General features: G+C 43.8%; 1 protein-coding gene and 1 long non-coding RNA gene across 2 annotated transcripts in view; one reads left to right on the forward strand and one right to left on the reverse strand.

Moving 5' to 3' along the window:
* The window catches only part of LOC148142481 (uncharacterized), a 156,586-nt gene that overhangs the window by 124,773 nt on the left and 6,721 nt on the right, over nt 1-25,092 (reverse strand). The window lies entirely within an intron of this gene.
* Nucleotides 1-25,092, forward strand: part of kxd1 (KxDL motif containing 1) — a 70,691-nt gene that overhangs the window by 21,393 nt on the left and 24,206 nt on the right. The window contains exon 2 of the mRNA XM_087975870.1: nt 11,266-11,371. Coding sequence (XP_087831996.1) covers nt 11,277-11,371 — 95 coding nt within the window. The 5' untranslated portion in view covers nt 11,266-11,276. The remainder of the gene's footprint in view (nt 1-11,265; nt 11,372-25,092) is intronic.

The raw sequence follows: 25,092 nt of genomic DNA on the forward strand, positions 1-25,092 counted from the left end.
ACACTGGGATACAGTACTGGTGGGGACAGGTCTATCCCTGTATAACACTGGGGTACAGTACTGGTGGGGTACAGGTCTGTCACTGTATAACACTGGGGTACAGTACTGGTGGGGACAGGTCTGTCCCTGTATAACACTGGGGTACAGTATTGGTGGGGACAGGTCTGTCACTGTATAACACTGGGGTACAGTACTGGTGGGGACAGGTCTGTCCCTGTACAACACTGGGGTACAGTACTGGTGGGGACAGGTCTGACACTGTATAACACTGGGGTACAGTACTGGTGGGCTACAGGTCTGTCCCTGTGTAACACTGGGGTACAGTACTGGTGGGGACAGGTCTGTCCCTGTGTAACACTGGGGTACAGTACTGGTGGGGTACAGGTCTGTCACTGTATAACACTGGGGTACAGTACTGGTGGGGACAGGTCTGACACTGTATTACACTGGGGTACAGTACTGGTGGGGTACAGGTCTGTCACTGTATAACACTGGGGTACAGTACTGGTGGGGACAGGTCTGTCACTGTATAACACTGGGGTACAGTACTGGTGGGGTACAGGTCTGTCACTGTGTAACACTGGGGTACAGTACTGGTGGGGACAGGTCTGACACTGTATAACACTGGGTACAGTACTGGTGGGGACAGGTCTGTCCCTGTGTAACACTGGGGTACAGTATTGGTGGGGACAGGTCTGACACTGTATAACACTGGGGTACAGTACTGGTGGGGTACAGGTCTGTCACTGTATAACACTGGGGTACAGTTCTTCGTCTCCGCCGCATCTGCTCCCAGGAGGACCAGTTCCAATACCGAACAACCCAGATGGCCTCTTTCTTCAAAGACCGCAATTTTCCCCCAGACGTGGTCGACGATGCTCTCCACCGCATCTCCTCCACTTCCCGCTCCTCCGCCCTTGAGCCCCACCCCTCCAATCGCCACCAGGACAGAACCCCTCTGGTCCTCACCTACCACCCCACCAACATCCATATACATCGTATCATCCGTCGCCATATCTGCCACCTCCAAACGGACCCCACCACCAGGGATATATTTCCCTCCCCACCCCTATCAGCGTTCCGGAAAGACCACTCCCTCCGTGACTCCCTCGTCAGGTCCACACCCCCCACCAACCCAACCTCCACACCCGGCACCTTCCCCTGCAACCACAAGAAATGCAAAACTTGCACCCACACCTCCCCCCTCACTTCCCTCCAAGGTCCCAAGGGATCCTTCCATATCCGGCACAGATTCACCTGCACCTCCACACACATCATTTACTGCATCCGCTGCACCCGATGTTGCCTCCTCTATATTGGGGAGACAAGCCGCTTACTTGCGGAACGTTTCAGAGAACACCTCTGGGAGACCCAGACCGACCAACCAACCCAACCACCCCGTGGTCTCTTACTGTGTAACACTGGGGCACAGAACTGGTGGGGACAGGTCTGTCGCTGTATAACACCGGGGTACAGTATTGGTGGGGTTAGGTCTGTTACTGTGTAACACTAGGGTATAGTACTGGTGGGGACAGGTCTGTCCCTGTGTATCACTGGGGTACAGTACTGGTGGGGATAGGTCTGTTACTGTATAACACTTGGGTACAGTATTGGTGGGGATAGGTCTGTTACTGTATAACACTTGGGTACAGTATTGGTGGGGATAGGTCTGTCCCTGTATAACACTGGGGTACAGTACTAGTGGGGACAGGTCTGTCACTGTATAACACTGGGGCACAGTACTAGTGGGGACAGGTCTGTCACTGTATTACACTGGGGTACAGTGCTGGTGGGGTACAGGTCTATCGCTGTGTAACACTCTTGTACAGTACTGGTGGGGACAGGTCTGTCACTGTATTACACTTGGTACAGTACTGGTGGGGACAGGTCTGTCCCTTTATTACACTGGGGTACAGTACTGGTGGGGACAAGTCTGTTACTGTGTAACATTGGGGGACAGTACTGGTGGGGACATGTCTGTTACTGTGTAACACTGGGGTACAGTACTGGTGGGGACAAGTCTGTTACTGTGTAACATTGGGGGACAGTACTGGTGGGGACATGTCTGTTACTGTGTAACACTGGGGTACAGTACTGATGGGGACAGGTCTGTCATAGTGTAATATTGGGATACAGTCCTGCTGGGGACAGGTCTGTCACTGTATAACATTGGGGTTCCGTACTGGCGGAGACAGGTCTGTTACCATATAACACTGCAGTCCAGTACTGGTGTGGACAGGTCTGTCACTAAATAACAGTGGGGCACAGTACTGGTGGTGATTAGATTACATTCCCTACAGTGTGGAAACAGGCTCTTCGGCCTAAGAAGTCCACACCGACCCTCCGAAGAGTAGCCCACACAGACCCATTTCCCTCTGACTGATGTACCTAACACTATGGGCAGTTTAGCATTGCCGATTCACCTAACCTGCACAACTTTGCACTGAGAGAGGAAACCCGAGTACCTGGAGAAAACCACGCAGACACTGGGTGAATGTGCAAAATCCACACAGACAGTCGCCAAGGCTGGAATCGAAACGATCGAGTCCAATTTTGGTGTTGTCCGCAAACTTACTAATCATGCCTTCCTTATTCTCATCCAAATCATTTATATAAAAGAGGACCCAGAAACTGATCTTTTGTGAAACACAGCTTGTCACAGGCCTCCAGTCCAATAATCAACCCTCCACCATTACTGTCTTCTGCTGTTAAGCCAATTGGCAAGCTCACCCTGAATCCCATGTGAATTAAGTTTACTAATTAGTCTACCATGCAGAACCTTGTCAAAGGTTTTACAAAAATCCAAATAAACAATGTCTACTGCTCTGCCATCATCAGCCTTTTTGGTAACTTGCTCAAAAAACTCAATCAAGTTGTGAGGCATGATTTTCCTCGCACAAAACCATGCTTTCTATTCCTAATCTTTTTTGCCTCTCTAAATGTTCATAAATCTTGTCTTTTATTATCACCTCCAACAATTTACCCACAACCAAAGTCAGACTCACAGGTCTATTGTTCCCTGGTTTCTCTTGACAATTTTTCTTGACAAAGATACAACATTAGCCACCCTCCAGTCATCAGGCACCTCACCCATAGTTATGGATGATGCAAATATTTCTGCAAGGGATCTCGTAATTTCCTCCCTTACTTCCCACAATGTTCTGGAAGTTTATCAACTTTTATATTCTCTAAACCTTATGAACTTTGTCTTCTGTAATGTGAACTGTTTTTAAAACATCAAAGTTTATTTCTTTGCATTCTGCAGACTCCATTTCTTTTTCCACAGTAAAAACTGAGACGAATTATTCATTTAGTAACTCTCCCATCTCCTGAGGTTCAACACAAAGACGAACTCCTTGATCATTAAGAGGCAAAAGTGAGGACTGCAGATGCTGGAAACCAGAGTCTAGATTAGAGCGGTGCTGGAAAAGCACAGCAGGTCAGGCAGCATCCGAAGAGCAGGAAAATCGACGTTTCGGGCAAAAGCCCTTCATCAGGAATGGAGGCAGGGAGCCTCCAGGCTGGAGAGAGAAATGGGGGAGGGGGAGTGCTGTGGAGAAGGTAGCAAAGAGTACAATGGGTGGATGGAGGTGATAGGTCAGAGGGGAGGATGGGACGGATGGGAAGGGAGTTTGGCAGGTAGGACAAGTCATGAGGGTGGTGCTGAGCTGGAAGTTAGGAACTGGGGTAAGGTTGGGGGAGGGGAAATTGGGGAACTGGTGAAGTCCACATTGATGCCCTGGGATTGAAGTGTTCCGAGGCGGAAGATGAGGCGTTCTTCCTCCCAGGCATCAGGTGGTGTGGGAGTGGCAGTGGAGGAGGCCCAGGACCTGCATGTCCTCGGCAGAGTGAGAGGCGGAGTTGAAATGTTGGGCCACGGGGCGGTGGGGTTTATTGGTGCGGGTGTCCCGGAGATGTTCCCTAAAGCGCTCTGCAAGGGGGCATCCTGTCTCCCCAATGTAGAGGAGACTCCATCGGGAGCAACGGATACAATAAATGATATTGGTGGATATGCACGTGAAACTGGGATGGATGTGGAAGGCTCCTTTAGGGCCTTGGATGGAGGTGAGGGAGGAGGTGTGGGCACAGGTTTTACAGTTCCTGCGGTGGTAGGGGAGGGTGCCAGGAAGGGAGGGTAGGTTGTAGGGGGGCGTGGACCTGACCAGGTAGTCACGGACGGAATGGTCTTTGCGGAAAACGGAAAGGGGTGCGAAGGGACATTTATCTGTGTTGGTGGGATCCATTTGAGGTGGTGGAAATATCGGTGCGGTTTATGCGAAGGTTGGTGAGGTAGAAGTTGAGGACCAGGGGGGTTCTGTCCTTGTTACGGTTGGAGGGGTGGGGTTTGAGAACGGAGGTGTGGAATGTGGATGAGATGCGTTGGAGGGCATCTTCAACCACTTGGGAAGGGAAATTGTGGGCTTAAAAGGAGGCCATCTGGTGTGTTCTATTGTGGAACTGGTCCTCCTGGGAGCAGATGAGGCAGAGGAATTGGGAATACAGGATGGCATTTTTGCAGGAGGTAGGGTGGGAAGAGGTGTAATCCAAGTAGCTGTGGGAGTCGGTGGGTTTGTAAAAAATAAAATCAGTGTCCAGTCGGTCGTCGTTAATGGAGATGGAGAGGTCCAGGAAAGGGAGGGAGGTGTCAGAGATGGTCCAGGTGAATTTAAGGTCAGGGTGGAATGTGTTGGTGAAGTTGATGAATTGCTCAATCTCCTCGCGGGAGCACAAGGTGGCGCCAATGCAGTCATCAATGTAGCGGAGGATGAGGTGGGGAGTGGTGCCGGTGAAGATGGACTGTTCTACATAGCCAACAAAGAGACAGGCATAGCTGGGGCCTATACAGGTTCCCATGGCTACCTATTTAGTCTGGAGGATGTGGGAGGATTCGTAGGAGAAATTGTTGAGGACCAGTTCAACCAAATGAATGAGTGTCAGTGGAAGGGTACTATTGGGGACATCCGGAGAGGAAGAAACGGAGGGCTTGGAGGCCCTGGCTTGGAGGCGGGTGGAGGTTTAGGGGGACTGGATATCCATGGTGAAGATGAAATGTTGGGGGCCGGGGAAACTGAAGTCTTGGAGGAGGTGGAGGGCGTGGGTTGTGTCTTGAATGTTAAGAGGCCCTACCCTCTCTCTAGTTAACCTCTTGCTCTTGCTTCTTCTTGTAGAATCTCTTTGAATTATCCTTCGCCTTATCTGCCAATGTTATCTCATATCCCCTCTTTGCCTTCCTCACTTCTCCCTTATGCATGCCTCTACACTCTTTATATTGATTAACAGATTCACTTAAACCAAGTTATCTATATCTAAAATAAGATCATCTTTTATTCTTGACGAGAACCTCAACATCTTTATTCATCCATTGTTTCTTAATCTTACCAACCTTCCCTTCACTCTAACAGGAACAAAATGCCTCTGAACACTCCTCATCACGCTCTCAAATACTCACTAGTCAGACATCCTTCTATCTGTGAACAGTCTACTCCAATCAACATTTGAGTCTTGCACCATTAAAATTTGCCTTAAAATTAATAACTTTAATGGAAGGCTTATGCTTTTCCATGATTCTGGGTAATCCAAGATGGAGGACAGAAAAAAATTCTGGCTGTAAGAGCTGCTCCCCTTTTTTTTGAGGTATTTTAGGTGTTGGAGGTGGTTTCCACAAATTCCAGGAGTAGCAATTACTGTTTGTTTTGGAACTTTCGGGAAAAAAAGTCAAAACAACAGCAGTTTTAAAAGGGAGAAGAGCAGACAAAGGAAGCACATGGTGAGGTCAGTGCAGGAGAGAGAGAGAGAGAACCTGCACAGTTACCTCCTTTGCTGTTTGAATTTGTGTATCGCTGGACATCGAAGTGCATCTGGGAAAATTAACAAACAGTGAAATTCACAACTAATCTTGGAGGAACTGTTGGGCGAAGTTCACAGCACAGAATTAGATAAGTTAATTGTTATTTTAAGTCTGTCCAAGTGAGAGGCTGCAGTAGTGAGTATAGTGGATTCTTTCTTGATTATATGTTTTTGGAGATTAGTCTCTCTTGATTAAACTTAAAATATAAGCCATAGCTATTAATTTAACCTGGGGCAGTGTTTGTAGAGGAATAAGACGATGTTACTTTCTGGGTCTGTAGATTGTGAAGGAGCAAAAATGGCCTTTGCAGTGATATGTACTTCTTGTCAGATGTGAGAGTTTAAAGAGAGTTTAAGGGTTACTGCGGATTATATCTGCCATAAATGCTGTTGGATGCGAATCTTATCAGATCGATTGGATCGGTTGGAGAGGAATTTGCAGCAGCAACAGTATATGATGGATGGCAGTTATAGGAAGGGGGGAAAGTCTCAGATACAGTCACATAGATGGGTTAACTCCAGGAAGGGTAAGAGAGGTAGGCAGCTAGTGTAGGAGTCTTTTGTGGATATATCCATTTCAAACAGGTATGCTGTTTTGGAGAATGTAGAGGGTGATGGATTCTCAGGGGAACGTAGCACGAGCAGCAAAGTTTCTGGCATTGAGACTGGCTTGAATGCAACGAGGGGTACGTCGGCTTCCAAGAGATCAATTGTGTTAGGGGATTCTGTAGTCAGAGGTACAGACAGACGTTTCTGTGGCCAGGAGAGAAAAAGCAGAATGGTGTGTTGTTTCCCTGGTGCCAGGATCAAGGATGTCTCAGAGTGGGTGCAGAATGTTCTCACGGGGGAGAGGGGCCAGCAGGAGGTCATTGTCCACATTGGAACCAACGACATTGGAGGGGAAAAGGTTGAGATTCTGAAGGGAGATTACAGAGAGTTAGGCAGGAATTTAAAAAGGAGGTCCTCAAGGGTAGTAATATCTGGATCACTCCCAGTGCTACGAGCTAGTGAGGGCAGGAATAGGAGGATAGAGCAGATGAATGCATGGCTGAGGAGCTGGTGTATGGGAGAAGGATTCACATTTTTGGATCATTGGAATCTCTTTTGGGGTAGAAGTGACCTGTACAAGAAGGACGGATTGCACCTAAATTGGAAGGGGACTAATATACTGGCAGGGAAATTTGCTAGAACTGCTTGGGAAGATTTAAACTAGTAAGGTGGGGGGGGGGGGGGGAGTGGAGTGGGACCGGGACCCAGGGAAATAGTGAGGAAAGAGATTGGTCTGAGACAGGTACAGCTGAGAGAACAGAAGTGAGTCAAACAGTCAGGGCAGGCAGGGACAAGGTAGGACTAATAAATTAAACTGAATTTATTTCAATGCAAGAGGCCTAACAGGGAAGGCAGATGAACTCAGGGCATGGTTAGGATCATGGGACTGGAATATTATTGCAATTACGGAAACATGGCTCAGGGATAGGCAGAACTGGCAGCTTAATGTTCCAGGATACAAATGCTACAGGAAGGATAGAAATGGGGGTGAGAGAGGAGGGGGAGTGGTAATTTTGATAAGGGATAGCATTACAGCTGTGCTGAGGGAGGATATTCCTGGAAATACATTCAGGGAAGTTATTTGGGTGGAACTGAGAAATAAGAAAGGGATGATCACCTTATTGGGATTGTATTATAGACGCCCCAATAGTCAGAGGGAAATTGAGAAACAAACTTGTAAGGAGCTCTCAGCTATCTTTAAGAATAATAGGGTAGTTATGGTAGGGGATTTTAACTTTCCAAACATCGACTGGGACTGCCATCGTGTTAAAGGTTTAGATGGAGAGGAATTTCTTAAGTGTGTACAAGACAATTTTTTGATTCAGTATGTGGATGTACCTACGAGAGAAGGTGCAAAACTTGACCTACTCTTAGGAAATAAGGCAGGGCAGGTGACTGAAGTGGAAATGTGTTGCTGGAGAAGCGCAGCAGGTCAGGCAGCATCTAGGGAACAGGAGAATCGACGTTTCGGGCATTAGCCCTTCTTCAGGAATGCCCTTCTTTCCTGAAGAATGGCTAATGCCCGAAACGTCGATTCTCCTGTTCCCTAGATGCTGCCTGACCTGCTGCGCTTCTCCAGCAACACATTTCCATCTCTGATCTCCAGCATCTGCAGACCTCATTTTCTCTTCTCAGGTGACTGAGGTGTCAGTGGGGGAGCACTTTGGGGCCAGCGACCATAATTCTATTCATTTTAAAATAGTGATGGAAAAGGATAGACCAGATCTAAAAGTTGAAGTTCTAAATTGGAGAAAGACCAATTTTGACGGTATTAGGCAAGAACTTTTGAAAGCTGATTGGAGGCAGATGTTCGCAGGTAAAGGGACGGCTGGAGAATGGGAAGCCTCCAGAAATGAGATAACAAGAATCCAGAGCAAGTATATTCCTGTCAGGGTGAAAGGGAAGACTGGTAGGTATAGGGAATGCTGGATGACAAAAGAAATTGAGGGATTGATTAAGAAAAAGAAGGAAGCATATGTCAGGCATAGACAGGATAGATCGAGTGAATCCTCAGAAGAGCATAAAGAAAGTAGGAGTATACTTAAGAGGGAAATCAGGAGGGCAAAACGGGGACATAGCTTTGGCAAATAGAATTAAGGAGAATCCAAAGGGTCTTTACAAATATATTAAGAACAAAAGTGTAACGAGGGAGAGAATAGGGCCCCTCAAAGATTAGCAAGGCGGCCTTTGTGTGGAGCCACAGAAAATGGGGGAGATACTAAATGAATATTTTGCATCCGTATTTACTGTGAAAAAGGATATGGAAGATATAGACTGTAGGGAAATAGATGGTGACATCTTGCAAAATGTCCAGATTACAGAGGAGGAAGTGCTGGATGTCTTGAAACAGTTAAAGGTGTATAAATCCCCAGAACCTGATCAGGTGTACCTGAGAACACTGTGGGAAGCTAGAGAAGTGATTGCTGAGCCTCTTGCTGAGATATTTGTATCATTGATAGTCACAGGTGAGCTGCCGGAAGACTGGAGATTGGCAAATGTGGTGCCACTGTTTAAGAAGGGCGGTAAAGACAAGCCAGGGAACTATAGACCGGTGAGCCTGATCTCTGTGGTGGGCAAGTTGTTGGCGGGAATCCTGAGGGACAGGATGTCCATGTATTTGGAAAGGCAAGGACTGATTAGGGATAGTCAACATGGCTTTGTGCATGGGAAAGCGTGCCACAAACTTGATTGAGTTTTTTGAGAAGCAGCAAAGAGGATTGATGAGGGCAGAGCAGTAGATGTGATCTATATGGACTTCAGTAAGGCGTTCGACAAGGTTCCCCATGGGAGACTGATTAGCAAGGTTAGATCTCATGGAATACAGGGAGAACTAGACATTTGGATACAGAACTGACTCAAAGGTAGAAGACAGAGAGGGTGGTGATGGAGGGTTGGTTTTCAGACTGGAGGCCTGTGACCAGTGAAGTGCCACAAGGATCGGTGCTGGGCCCTCTACTTTTTGTCATTTACATAAATGATTTGGATGCGAGCATATGAGGTACAGTTAGTAAGTTTGCAATTGACACCAAAATTGGAGGTGTAGTGGACAGCGAAGAGGGTTACCTCAGATTACAACAGGTTCTGGACCAGATGGGTCAATGGGCTGAGAGGTGGCAGATGGAGTTTAATTCAGATAAATGCGAGGTGCTGCATTTTGGGAAGGCAAATCTTAGCAGGACTTATACACTTAATGGTAAGGTCCTAGGGAGTGTTGCTGAACAAAGAGACCTTGGAGTGCAGGTTCATAGCTCCTTGAAAGTGGGGTCGCAGGTAGATAGGATAGTGAAGGAGGCATTTGGTATGCTTTCCTTTATTGGTCAGAGTATTGAGTACAGGAGTTGGGAGGTCATGTTGCAGCTGTACAGCACATTGGTTAGACCACTGTTGGAATATTGCGTGCAGTTCTGGTCCCCTTCCTATCGGAAAGATGTTGTGAAACTTGAAAGGGTTCAGAAAAGATTTACATGGATGTTGCCAGGTTGGAGGATCTGAGCTACAGGGAGAGGCTGAACAGGCTGGGGCTATTTTCCTTGGAGCGTCGGAGGCTGAGGGGTGACCTTATAGAGGTTTACAAAATTGAGGGGCATGGATAGGATAAATAGGCAAAGTCTTTTCCCTGGGGTCGTGGAGTCCAGAACTAGAGGGCATAGGTTTAGGATGAGAGGGGAAAGCTATAAAAGTGACCTAAGGGGCAACTTTTTCACGCAGAGGGTGGTACGTGTATGGAATGAGCTGCCAGAGGATGTGGTGGAGGCTGGTACAATTGCATCATTTAAGAGGAATTTGGATGGGTATATGAATAGGAAGGGTTTGGAGGGATATGGGCCGGGTGCTGGCAAGTGGGACTAGATTGGGTTGGGATATCTGGTCGGCATGGAAAGGTTGGACCGAAGGTTCTGTTTCCGTGCTGTACATCTCTATGACTCTATAACTATTTTGAAACTAATAGAGTTATGATCACTAGACCCATAGTATTCCCACACTTTTACTTCCGTCACCTGCCCTGCCTTATTGCACAAAAGAAGGTCTATATTTGCTCCTCTAGTCGGAGCATCTACACATTGATAACACTGGTGTTCAGTACTGGTGGGGACAGGTCTGTCTCTGTACTACACTGGGGTACAGTACAGGTGGAGAAGGACTGTCTCTTTATAACCCTGGGGTACAGAGCCAGTTGGGACTGGTCTGTCAATGTGTGACACTGGGGTACAGTATTGTTAGTATATAACACTGGTATAGTACTGGTGGAGACAGATCTGTCAGTATGCCACACTGGCTTATAGTGCTGAGTGTGGTGCCTGAAAACCACAGCATGTCAGGCAGCATCCGAGGAGCAGGAGAATCAATGTTTTGGGCATAAGCGCTTTATCAGGAATAGTCTTCTGCCCGAGAAGTCGATTCTCCTGCCCCTCGGATGCTGCCTGACCTGCTGTGCTTTTCCAGCACCATATTCTCAACTCTGATCTCTAGCATCTGCAGTCCTAATTTTCTCCTGGGTTATAGTACTGTTGGGGACAGATCTGTCGCATTATAGCCTATGGCTGTGGTACTGTTGGGAACAGGTACATCACTGTATAAAAGTGGGATACAATACTAGTGGGCACAGATCTGGCACTGTGCAACACTGGATTGTAGCACTGGTGGGACAAATCTGTTGCAGTGTAACTTGGGGCTACAGTTCTGGTGGGGTCGGGTTTAGCACTATCTAGCAAATGGCTATAGTATTGGTGGGGCGGGTCCATCGCAGTCTAGCACTGGATCACAGTACTCATGTGGACAGATCTGTCACTGTAACAGAATAATGCCAGGGTTGGTATGTACTCCAGCATTGAGTGATCCATTCTATGTAATAAAATGTGTGTTTTTCAGGCTCACACAGAATGGAGGCCTCTGCCTCCGCTGTGTTCTGCAGCAGGATGTTGAGTATGGTGAACCGTGAGGATGTTAATGCTATTGTACAGGCACAAAGACACATGTAAGTACCAGGTTGATGCAGGCCTTGGCTTCACAGGTGTCCTTCACTATATACTTTTGAGAACATTTACTTTCAATGCAGTCGTGCGATGCTGACTATCAGTGGGGTTTGGGTTCCAGATAACCTGACTCTTATGTGAAGAATGGTCATGAGAGATATTACACTTCTCTATTTGGAAACTTGGGTTGTCAGTTGGACAGAACTATGTATAGCTTAAGGTTTGATGTATGATTTTACGTTGTGTGGGTTAAGAAATGTGGATATAGGTGCATTTTTGAGTTTGAGAGCAGCAATGTCATATCTGGAAGTAGTTTAGATTAGATTAGATTCCCTACACTGTGGAAACAGGCCCTTTGACCCAACAAGTCCACACTGACCTTCCAAAGAGTAACCCACCCAATCCCATTTACCTACCCTATATTTACCTCTGACTAATGCACCTAACACTACGGGCAATTTCGCATGGCCAATTCACCTGACCTGCGCATCTTTGGATTGTGGGAGGAAACCAGAGCACCCGGAGGAAACTCACGCAGACACTGGGAGAATGTGCAAACTCCACACAGACAGTTGCTGCAGACTGAATGAGAAAACATTAGCTTTGAAGGCTTCATGAAGTCAATTTCTCAGTTGCTTGCTGGGCCCTGGGAACAGTGAAGAGTGTTTAACCTTCATCCAACATTAACTAGTTACTCAATCTAATTAACTTTTACTAGTCAATGAGTTACCAAGTGGACAGAGGTAGCAATGCCAACAATGCTCCATCATCTATTACACTGTTTGTTTGTTATTGATTAAAGATTTCTGTTGCACTGAAAACATTTAGCTTTTTGCCAGTCTTTTACTGTGATTTATCACTGACATGCTTTGTTGATCTGATGAAAGTAAACTTCAGCAAATTACAGCTGAAGTTTGGAAATGTATAAATAAATAAATGAAAAGCTTAGAGAAGGCCCAGTGAGAGTCTGCAAAGGGCTTAAAGCAATAACAGGCCTGAGGCAATGAGAAAGCAAAGATAGCCAGTTTCAAAGAGCAAGGCAACAAAATCTAACTTTTTTTATTTGTTCAAGGAATGTGGGTGTGATAAGTTTGGGCAGTATTTATCGCCCACTCTGCATGAGAAGGTGGGAGTGAGCTGCCTTCTTGAACTGCAGCAGTGCATGTGCTGTGGGTTGACCCACAATGCCCTTAGGAAGGGAATTCCAGGTTTTTTGACCCAGTGACTGTGAAGGTACAGTGATATGTTTCCAAGTCAGGATAGTGAATGGTTTGGAGGGGAACTTGCAGGCAGTGGTATTCCCATGTCTCTGCTGCCCTGAAGGAGATTTGGTGAGTCATTGCAATGATAAACCCCAGGATATTTACATGCATTTATATGAGGCTATTAAAAGCCTTTACATGAATGGTTCAGTGCTTTGAGAACAAAATACAGATGAGAGAGAACAAATTGGTCTCTTGTCTGGCAATAAGGGGTGTCCAATGCCTCTGCCTGAGAGAAAGAAAAATCACTTTTCAAAAGAAGGAACCATCCAGAAACTTTTTTCAGGGAGTTTGCTGTACTGACAAAAAAAAAGATAGTGTTAGCTTAGAAGCCTTCGGAGCAGGCCAAGAGAAAATAAGTGCTGAGTTGTTTAATGTTAATAAAAGAAAATTCCTGAAACAGCAGCCTTTTGAATTGGAATGTGAGGAATCTGTGTCAAGTTTAGGTGAGTTGTGTTTGCAATTTGTTTGAGTTTCTTGAAGAGGTATTGACTGAAGAAGATGACATCAAGTGAATGTGGCATTTGCCAGAAAGGAAACAGTGCCAACTAAAAAAGGAAATTTTAAAAGTGGAGACAAGATGGCACTTCACTGAAGTTTAAATATCTATAATGTTGTTGACAGGAAATGGGTTGTATCTTTCTTTCTGGTATTTGTAATAAGACTATTTCAAATCATTCTTGTTTGGTGTTAAACAATTTTTTTTTCTCTTCTATGAAAATAAACTTGGTTCTTTTGTTAAAAGTGTGTTGGTAGTCTCTTATGAATAGAAATATTAGAAATAGTAAATTCAATGACAGACCAACACAAGTCACCAAATTGCAAAAAAAACTTACGATAGACGAGACAGCTTTTACACTGGAATCTGGCTTGATTAGTATTAACATTAACTAGGATCAAAACCCAGTTGGGGGTTTATCCCCGACAGAAGTTTTTGATTTTAAGGGGGATCTGTGAATCTTTAAAACAAGTACGTAGGGATATTGAAACCAAAAGTGGGAGATTTGTTGTGAAGTATGTTGCACAGATTAGAATTTCAAAATGTAGCATAGCAGAAAATATAGCAATTTATTTGAAATCATTAGCAAATGTTAAACTGAGAATTTGGCAGATAAGATTGGGATATGGACAGGTTGGACCGAAAGGTCTGTTTCCATACTCTACGACTCTGTACGGATGTGATGCGTCAAGTAATTGTCCAGCATTTGGAGTTGTAAATAAGGAAGCTGGAAATTCATGTGTCATCACTATTGCTGGCTAAGTTTCAGGTGAAATGATAAAAACTTTAAAAGGATAAAGTGAATTAAACAAAAATAGTTGAGTAGAGACTGAAAAGAAAAGAGCAATGGCAAGAGAAAGTAAAGAAAATATAGCAATGAAAAAGAGAAAATTAAGAAAGTTTTGGTTGGCAATAGAGGAGAAAGAAAAGAAAATATTTATTTTCTTGTGGAACGTAGGCATTGCTGGCTGATCATCCCTAGTTGCCCTTGAGAAGGTGGAGGTGAGCTGCCTTCTTGAACTGCTCAGCCCATGTGCCGCATAATACTGTTAGGGAGGGAGTTCCTGGATTTTGACACAGCAACAGTGAAGAAACATTGATATATTTCCAAGTCGGGATGGTGAGTAGCTTAGATGGAAACTTGCAGGGGGTGGTATTCCCATGTATCTGCTGTGCTTATCCTTCCAGATGGGAGTGGTCTTGGTTTTAGAAGGTGCTCTCCAAGAATCTTTGGTGAGTTCTGCAGTGCATCTTCTAGGTAATACTGCTGCTACTGAGCTTGGGTGGTGGAGAGGGTGGATGTTTGTGGATGTGTTGCACTTCAGGTGGGCTGCTTTGTCCTGAATGGTGTCAAGCTTCTTGAGTGTTGTTGGAACTGCACCCAGCCAGGCAAGTGGGGAGTATTCCATCACACAGGAATTTTAAAAAGCCTAAACTCCAAGTAGGGAACTCAGACTATGTTACTTGGTTGGTGAGAAGTTTAGAGTAAAGGAAGAAAAAAGTAGTAATTTAGTTCCCATCTCATTGGGGGATTTGATTTTTACTTGAAATCTATATTCAGTACATAAATATACAGAGGATGGAGTTAAATATAATTCACATTATTTGTAAAGATTGCTGCGAAATTGAAGTGGTCAAGAAATCTTTGTCCCATAATGTTCCAGAGTACCCTAATAGGTAAGCTATGTGTTACATATACTGGTTTATCCGAAGAACAATCTGCAAACTATGAAGCTGTTAACAAAGTAATACTCCATGCGTATGAATTAAATTTAAACTCCAAGAAATAAACCTAAGCAGACATTTGTAGAATTTTCAAGAAAACAAATTCTGTAGGATTTGTAGTTTTGATCATTGAAATTAAAATTTGGGAATTGGTGGAAAATCGTGACTGCAGAAAAGTTCATAAAACGTATTCTAGTAACCCTTAAGGCCTCCATTGATGTGCATCAAGTATCAAAGATCCAAGAAGTAGCAATTATGAACTTGGGAAATAAAAACAAAAGTAGATCCCAAAGTTTGACCCTTTGAAACTGCTCCCCAATCAATAATATTATTGCTGATCTGTTTGTGTTTTGAATTCCACTTCTCATCTGCCTTCTTCAGCCCTCGATTCTCCTGCGTAAGGAGAGTCTATCTGCCTCTGTCTTAAAAATATTCAGCAGTGCTCTCTTCACTGCTTTCTGAGGCAGACATTCTAAAGTTATACAACTCTCTGAGAGAAAAAGAAATTCTCCTTACCACTGTTCTGTAAGGGCAACCCCTAATTTCTTTTTTACCCACAAGAGCAAACATCCTCTCCATATGTATCTTGCCAAAACACTTCAGGACCTCACTTTTAAACTTCAGTCGAGTCACTCTTCATTTTTCTGCAGTGGAAATAAGCTCAATCTGTCCAATCTTTCTCCTAAGACGAGCCACTTATTCCAGGTATCAATCTAGCAAATATCCTCTAATCTACTTTACATCCTTCCTTAAATAAGGAGACCTAAAATGTATATGGTATTCAAGACATTGCCTCATCAATAACCTGCATAACTGAGAAACATCCTTTTAGTTTTAATTTCTCTCAGTAAAGGTAAGCATTCCCATTAGCATTCTTGATTACATACTTTACGTGTCTACTAACTTTTTGTGATTCATGAACAAGAATATCTAAATCCCTCGGCACCTCAGATTTCCACTGTCATTCTGCATTAAAACAATACTGTTTTTTTAATTTCTTCTTGCCAAAGTGAACAACTTCACGTAATGGTTTGGAGATGCCGGTGTTGTGCTGGGGTGTACAAAATTAAAAATCACTCAACACCAGGTTATAGTCCTACAGGTTTAATTGAAAGCACTAGCTTTCGGAGCGCCGCTCCCTCATCAGGTGGTTGTGGAGGACACAATTGTAAGGCACAGAATTTATAGCAAAAGTTTACAGTGTGATGTAACTGAAATTATACATTGAAAAATACTTTGATCGTTTGTTGAGTTCTTTTATCTGTTCGAATACCATGATAGGAACATTCCTTGTCACAATAGATGTTTCAGCAATTTACACCAGCATCCCCCACAATGACTGCATCGCGGCAAAAGCCTCAGTACTCAACACCAGCAACTGCCAATCTCCAAACACCATCCTACAACTCATCCACTTTATCCTCGATCACAATGTCTTCACCTTTGACAACCAGTTCTTCATCCAGACACATGGAATAGCCATGGGAACTAAATTTGCTCCCCAATATGCCAACATCTTCATGCACAGGTTCGAACAAGACTTCTGGACCCATGGCGCGGAGTCACTGATAAAACTACACAGTGATATCAACAAGTTTCATCCCACCATCAAACCCACCATGGACTACTCTCTACTATCTGTCTCATTCTTGGACACATGCATCTCCATCAAGGATGGATACCTCAGCACCACACTCTACCATAAACCCACAGACAACTCACAATGCTACACTTCTCCAGCTTTCACCCAAAACATATTAAAACAGCCATCCCCTATGGACAAGCCCTACATGTACACCGGATCTGCTCAGATGAGGAGGAATGTGACGGGCACCTGGAAGTGCTCAGGGATGCCCTCACAAGAACTGGGTACGCTGCTCAACTCATCGACTGCCAGTTCCGACGTGCCTCGGCAAGGAACCGTAATGACCTCCTCAGGAGACAGACACGTGCTGCAACCGACAGGGTACCCCTCGTTGTTCAGTACTTCCCAGGAGCTGAAGAACTACACCATGTTCTTCGCGGCACCTTATCAATGAGGCTGAGCACCTCACCAAGACCTTCCCCACATCTCCACTACTTGTCTTTAAACAACCGTCAAACCTCAAACAAATCATTGTTCGTAGCAAGCTGCCCGGCTCTCAGGACAACCCCATACAACCCTGTCACGGTAGGTGCTGCAGGACGTGTCAGAGTGTGGACATGGATACCACCATACACATGGGGACACCTCCCACCATGTACATGGCAGGTAAAAAAAGGTTTTGTGATTTACACATGAAAGAAGTGAAGCTACCATGGTATTCGAACAGATGAAAGAACTCAACAGACAATCAAGGTATTTTTCAATGTATAATTTCAGTTACATCACACTGTAACTTTTGCTATAAATTCTGTGTCCTCCACAATCACCTGATGAAGGAGCGTCGCTCCAAAAGCTAGTGCCTCCAATTAAACCTGTTGGTCTATAACCTGGTGTTGTGTGATTTATTTTAACTTCACGTAAGTCCATATTATGGTCTATCTGCCAGATTGTTGACCACTCACTCAACCTGATTGTCTTTCTGCAAGCTCTTTGCTTCTTCTTCACAACATACATTCCAATCTATCTTTTGAGTCAAATAAAAATTGTAGCTACCATGCCTTTTGTACTTGGATTAGATTCCCTACAGTGTGGAAACAGGCCCTTCGGCCCAACAAGTTCACACCGATCCTCTGAAGAGTAACCCACCCAGACCCATTTCCCTCTGACTAATGCACCTAACACCAAGGGCAATTTAGCATGGCCAATTCACCTGACCTGCATATTTTTGGACTGTGGGAGGAAAATGGAGAACCTGGAGGAAACACACACAGTCACGGGGAGAATGTACAAACCCCACCTAGACAGTCACCTGAGGCTGGAATCGAACCTGGGACCCTGGTGCTGTGAGGCAGCAGTGCTAACCTCAGGTGACTGTCTGTGCCACCCTAACAGCAACATTTGTTGTAGGGATAACAAAAAATTCCTAATAAAGAAATAATTTTACTTTGGGGAATGATTTGGTGGATTCAAATATATTGACTTTGCTGAGAATATTGGAATAAGCAGCAGAAGTAAAAGAAAATGAGAAGTTACAGGAATAATGTCTTGGATTGTTTCCTGATTGTGCTGTAACTATATTACAAACTCATAGAATTAAACAGGAACAGGAATCATTTGCTCTCTCATAAGAGATTAATTTGTAATATTAAAGCACATGGAATTAGGGATAGTGTATTGAAATGAATAGAGAATTAGTTAACAGACCAGAAACAGAGTAGGATTTAAATGTTTTTTTCCCTGAATGGCAGGCAGTGATGTGGAGTATAGTAGGGATTGATATTAGGACCCCAGCTGTTCACAATATAATTTAATGATTTAGATGAGGGAACTAAGTGTGATGTCACAAAATTTGCAGATGACACAAAGCTGGATGATGGGGAGAGCTGTGAGCAGAATGACACGCCGTGGGTGGCACGGTGGCACAGTGGTTAGCACTGCTGCCTCACAGCGCCAGAGACCCGGGTTCAATACCCGCCTCAGGCGACTGACTGTGTGGAGTTTGCACGTTCTCCCCGTGTCTGCGTGGGTTTCCTCCGGGTGCTCCGGTTTCCTCCCACAGTCCAAAGATGTGCAGGTCAGGTGAATTGGCCATGCTAAATTGTCCGTAGTGTTAGGTAAGGGGTAAATGTAGGGGTATGGGTGGGTTGCGCTTCGGCGGGGCGGTGTGGACTTGTTGGGCCGAAGGGCCTGTTTCCACACTGTAAATAATCTAATCTAATCTAATCTAATCTAATCTAATTTTGCAGTGTGATTTGGACAGGGTGAGGGAGTGGGCAGATTTATGGCAGATGCAGTACAATGTGAATAAATGTGAAGTTATGCTGTTTAGTGGCAAAAATAGGAAGGCCGATTATGTTTGGCTGTAAATTGAGAAAGAGTGTTCACTGAGACCTAGGTGTACTTGTACAAGAGTTGTTGAAAGTAAGCAGCAGGCAGTAAAGAAGAGAAACTGTACATTGGCCTCCATAGCGAGAGGATTCGAGGACACAAACAAAGATTTCTTGTTGCACTTATACAGGGCATTGGTGAGGCCACGTGTGGAGTCTTGTGTGCAGTTTTGGTCTTTTTTTCTGAGATTGATGTTTTTGTGATAAAGGGAGTGCAGTGAAAGTTTACCAAATTGATTCCAGGGGATGGCAGGACTGATAAATGAGCAATTGATTCAGTTAGGATTGTATTCACTGGATGTTAGAAGAATAAGTTGGGGGACGTGGAGGGGGGGGATCTCATCAAAACCTAATAAAATTCCAACTGGTCTAGACAGGTTAGATGCTGGGAAGATGTTCCTGATGGTAGGGGGAATCCAGAACCAGGGGTCTCAGTTTAAGAATAAAGGGTAAACTTTTATCAGACTGAAAAGAGGAGAACGTTCTTAATCCAGGGATGGGTGAAATTCACTACCACAAAAAGTGGTTGAGGGCAAAATGTGATTCCCAGGAAGTGGTAGATCTATCCCTTGAGTCAAAAGGGACCATGGAGTTTCGGGGGAGAGTAGGATTAGGGTATTGAGCTCAATGATGATCGATGATCCTATTGAATGGCGGAGCAGGCTAGAGGGGCTGAACTCCTGCTCCTATCACCTACGTTTCTGTGAAAGCGTTTGATTTGGAAATTTAATTATCTGACACTTTTTTTTGAAAACCTAATTGACAAAGGATGAATATAAGAATGAACCTGACATGCTTAGTCCATCATCTTCAATATAAATGCAACATGTTGATGCTGAATTATGAACCGTATCAAACAGCGTACTCAAAAATTGAATCAGAACCCATACCTGTGACAAAGAATTAATAAATAAATGGAGACCACCTCAAAAATGCCAGTCAAAGAGTAACATGCACTCATCCATCAGATGGTTGTTCCTTCTGAGTACCATAATTAGACTTTACAAGTGGCTCATGAAGTTCCACTGGCAGGTCATTTGGGTATTAGGAGAAAGTAGGTTAAAAACTGTAATATTTCAATTGCCTTGGATAACTTAACAACATAGTGGAGCTGTGGAAATAACCTAACCATCAGTTAAAAGTACACCTTTCATTTTGCTACCAGCTTTCCAAGAACCACTTTGTAGGGTCTTCATGTGTAAGACCCCCTTATCTAAAAGCAGGAATGGGATTTACTTTTTTTAATAGTTATAGAAGTTTTTAAGAGACTTTCTGAAGCAGTGCCTTTGGGGGAAATTATGGCAAAAGGCATAGTGGTGAAGTTAGTTCAACTTTTTGCAAGACATGGATTACACAAAGAAATTGCAAGTGTGCGCTAGTAAGTTGACACAATGGTTGGTGGAGTTGTGAATAGTGTAGATATCTGTTGTCGGTTGCAGCGGGACATTGACAGGATGCAAAGCTGGTCTGAGAAGTGACAGATGGAGTTTAACCTGAAAAAGTGTGAAGTTGATCACTTTGGAAGGTCGAATTTGAATGCAGATTACAGGGTTAAAGGCAGAATTCTTGGCACTGTGGAGGAATGGAGGGATCTTGGGGTCCATGTCCACAGATACACTAGGGACATTTAAGCAACTCTTGGATAGACATGTGGAAGATAGTACAACGCAGGGTATGTAGGTTAGCCTGATCTAAGCCGGCACAACATCGAAAGCCGAAGGGCCTGTACTATGCTGCACTGTTATATGTTCTATGTTCTAAATACCATGGGATTAAGATACAATTTTATGTCGCAAAACTTAAAAGAAATAATGAATAATTTTCAAATAAAATATTTTACGTCTTCAGCTTTTTATCAACAATCTTAAGGACATCAGAAAGATAGCATCAAACTTTAAAGAGCACCATTAGAGTTTATTGTTAGAAGTGTCTTAAGTGAAAGACATAACATGTTTCAGTTAGGGGTGCTTCTGAAGAGTCCACAGGATTCAGTCTTTTTGAACTGATATACAGATGTGGGTTGAGAAGATCTGTTAAATTAATTAAAGAAAATTTATGAACCAAAACTCTCAGACTACATGCCCAGTCTATGTGTCAAGTTTCTGAGAAAAACTAACCACTGTGAGTTGGCCAAAAACCACGTGAAGAATGTAAAACAAACCATGAAAATTAGAACAGATAAAAAGACCAAAACTCAGACTTTTATCATTGCAGAGAAGGTTATCTAGTACAGTTATCTGGAACCGTGGGAAGCGAAGTTCACTGGACATAATTCATATCATTGTGTCTCTTTTTGATTTAATAATGTAATGTGCACTCCAGACAGGAGGAGCGGAGTCTGAGCAGATAGGGGAACCCTAAATGAGTCTTTTGCTTCTGTTTTCACTAAGGAACGGGACCTTGTTGTGAATGAAAACTTAGAGGAGCTGGGATACAGGCTTGACCAGATCAAGATTGATGAAGTTGATGTGCTGGAAATTTTGGAAAACTTTAAGATTGATAAGTCCCCAGGGCCAGACCACATTTATCCCAGGCTGCTCCAGGAAGCGAGAAAGGAGGTTGCTAAGTCGCTGGCGAGGATCTTTGCTTCTTCACTCTCCACGGGAGTGATACTGGAGGATTAGAAGGAGGCAAATGTTGTTCCTCTTTTCAAGGAGGGTAATAGGGAAATCCCTGGCAATTACAGACCAGTCAGTCTCACGTCTGTGATCAGCAAAGTTTTGGAAAGAATTCTGAGGAATAGGATTTATGATTATTTGGCAAAGCATAGTGTGATTAAAGGCAGTCAGCATGGCTTTGTGAGGGACAGGTCATGCCTCACAAATCTTATTGAGTTCTTTGCGGAGGTGTCAAGACAGATCGAGCAGTGGATGTGGTGTATATGGACTTCAGCAAGGCATTTGATAAGGTTCCCCATGGTAAGCTCATTCATAAAGTCAGGATGTATGGGATACAGGGAGATTTGGCTATCTGGATTCAGAATTGGTTGGAGATGGAAAGTATTCTGCCTGGAGGTCAGTGATGAGTGGCGTCCCGCAGGGCTCTGTTCTTGGGCCTCTGCTCTTTGTAGTTTTTATAAATGACCTGGATGTGGAGGTTGAGGGGTGGGTTAGTAAATTTGCAGATGACACAAAGGTTGGAGGTGTCGTCGATAGTATAGAGGGCTACTGCAGGCTGCAGCGCAACATAGACAGGATGCAGAGCTGGACTGAGAAATGGCAGATGGAGTTCAAACTGGATAAATGTGAAGTGATGCATTTTGGAAGGTCGAACTCAAATGCTGAATATAGGATTAAAGACAGGATTCTTGGCAGTGTGGAGGAACAGAGGGATCTGGGTGTGCAAGTACATAGATCCCTCAAAGTTGCCACCCAAGTGGATAGGGTTGTTAAGAAAGCATATGGTGTTTTGGCTTTCATTAACAGGGGGATCGAGTTTAAGAACCACGAGGTTTTGTTGCAGCTCTACAAGTCCCTGGTGAGACCACACTTGGAATATTGTGTCCAGTTCTATTGCCCTACTATAGGAAAGATACAGAGGCTTTGGAGAGGGTGCAAAGAAGGTTTACCAGGATGCTGCCTGGACTGGAGAGCTTGCCTTAGGAAGAAAGGTTGAATAAGCTCGGACTTTTCTCTCTGGAGAGAAGGAGGAAGAGAGGTGACCTGATCGAGGTGTACAAGATAATGTGAGGAAGAGATAGAGTCAACAGCCAGAGACTTCTCCCCAAGGCAGGATTGACTGATATGAGGGGTCATAGTTTTAAGATATTAGGAGAAAAGTATAGAGGAGACGTCAGAGGTAGGTTCTTATGCAGAAAGTTGTGAATGCATGGAATGCGTTGCCAGCGGTGGTGGTGAAAGCAGAGTCCTTGGGGACATTTAAGCGACTGCTGGACATACACATGAATAGCAGTGAGTTGGGTGCGTAGGTTAAGTTACTATATTTTACATTAGGATTAAATCTCGGCACAACATCGTGGGCCTAAGGGCCTGTTCTATGTTCTAATAGGAAGTGGGTCATTTATTAAAGTGGCAGTATAATGGAGAGAAGTATGTTTACAATGGTAAAAGAATTGGGGAGTGAAGTTAAAATGTCAGAATGATAAAAGAATAAATCAGAAATTGAAAATTAAAAAGTTAACCCTCCTCAAAATCAGATTAGTTAACACAGAGGTGCTTGAAAAATTATAATTTTAAATTATAACAGAAGTTGTAAATTTGACAACTTGGTTTGTGTTTAGACAAACTTGCAAAGAACAAGTCCAACTCTTTAATAGTTTGCTTGGTTACAAAAAGCCAATTTGGTCATCAATTTGAATGAAAATTAAACTGATTTGAATTTTCAAAGGGAAAGTGCATTAAGTGGGCACATTGTGTTACAAGGCACAATAGTACCAAGAAAAGCCAAAAATAAAGTTAACTTGGATCTTCCCATTCCTTTAACAAAAAGAGAATCTTCTTGGTATATTGGATCAAGGCAATTTTATCAGGTATTTTTTCCAAATTTCAAAACTTTAATTGCTCCTTTGACAAGGTTTTTTTCAAAATAGATCTGAAATTTGAATGGACAAAAGAATGCCAGAGTGCCTTTGACATCCTGAAAGTTGTAATGACTACCAAGTCTGCAGTGGTGACAGGGTGTTCTTGAAATGGATTTATATGTATTTAAATGAGGCTGTTAAAACCGACAGTGAATAATTTAATAACACTTAAGGAAACAAAGAGTAAAAAGAAAGAAAATTGGACTAAGTGTCTTATGGCACGGGAGTGGGTGTTGAGGACAGACACAAATATCATTCTTTTTAAATAGACAGTCATCAGACAGTTTCTTTGAGTGAATGTGCAGAACTGTGGTTAGCTTAGTAACCTCCAGAATAGCCAGGGTGCAAGAAGTCAAGTCCTGTGTGATTTTTGTGAGTTGAAGAGAAAGACCTAAAAACAGAAGATTATGAAAGAGGAGATTAAGGAATCCTTGTTAAGAAAGAAGTGAATTGCGGTCATAGTTTGAGTCTCCTGAAGAGACACTAGCTGAAGAAGTGAATGCTGAACTTGATTGATAAGAAACCAAAATCAGCTGTTGCCCTGAAGAAGGAACTTTAGAGTGGAAATAGGGTGTACTTTCACTGAGGTTTGAGTATCTGTAGGATTATTATTGAGTAGAAAAGCATTGAATTTTTACTTCTGATTGGTGTAATTACTAGTTTTTGCACAGTGTAGAAGAGTTTATGCTTTTACCTCTTTGTTGAATAATTTTTTTTGTTGAAAGTACATTGGCAGACTCTTAAGAAAATCTTGAGTGTCTGACTGCTATTACCCAAATAGTTTTTAAAAAAATTTTGATTTTTCAATCCAGATCTCTCTCTGGAATTCTGAATTGTCTAGTGTTACTGTCAGCCAGGTAATTCTCACGGGACAGAGTCCACACATAGACTCTCAGCAATTTTACACACTGAGTCTCAATGGATATGGATTTCACTCACACTGACCCTTACTACGGTCAAGATTAAGACATAGACTTGTTACTGGGCAACGGGTTTCCAAACGCAATGCCACAATTGTTCCCACACAAACAGATTCTCAGTGGAATAGGGGTCTGAGGTGAAACGGTTAAAAATTATGTCCCAATACATGTGTGAATCTAACCGGAATGGAGGTGTTGCTTAGTCCCGTGTGAATCTTATTACACACCTCCCCGTGTGAATCTTCTTATCTGTATGTAACCAGAATGGAATGTGTTTTTTAGCCTTGCTCTGCTGTTCACATGAATGTTTATATCTGGAAAAGAGTATATCAGCTGGAAAAGTCTCCAGTTCGGTGAGTCTGCTCCGGGGTTACGTTTAACCGCCGAGCGTGGGTTGTTGGCAACCGCTCTACGAGAACTGACGGCTCCCAGTTCCGGTAACATGTAGAGTGAGTATAAGCCAGACCCGTTGTGGCGACGCTGCGGGGAATAAAATGCCCATATTCTAGCAGACTCGCCTCTTGGTCGTTTGTTCTGTGTCAGACTACTCTCCTACGAACCTGACCTTGAGAATTTTTTAAAACAGGGTCCCATTCCAACACTGACTTGTTTCTGGGGAATGGTACGCAGACACTGACTCTCACTGGGGTTGTGGGTCTCTCCCTCTCCCTCTCCTGCCACACACTGACTCTCACTTGGGTACAGGGTTTCTTTCCCCTTCACCCACCCACCCACCCAAACACACACTCACACCCTCTCACTGGAGTACGGGTCACCACACACATGCACTGACTCTCTCTGGGGT

The sequence above is a fragment of the Chiloscyllium plagiosum genome, unplaced genomic scaffold, assembly GCF_037043375.1.
Source record: "Chiloscyllium plagiosum isolate Xiang-an unplaced genomic scaffold, Cpla_swu_hap1 HiC_scaffold_28, whole genome shotgun sequence".
Lineage (NCBI taxonomy): Eukaryota > Metazoa > Chordata > Chondrichthyes > Orectolobiformes > Hemiscylliidae > Chiloscyllium > Chiloscyllium plagiosum.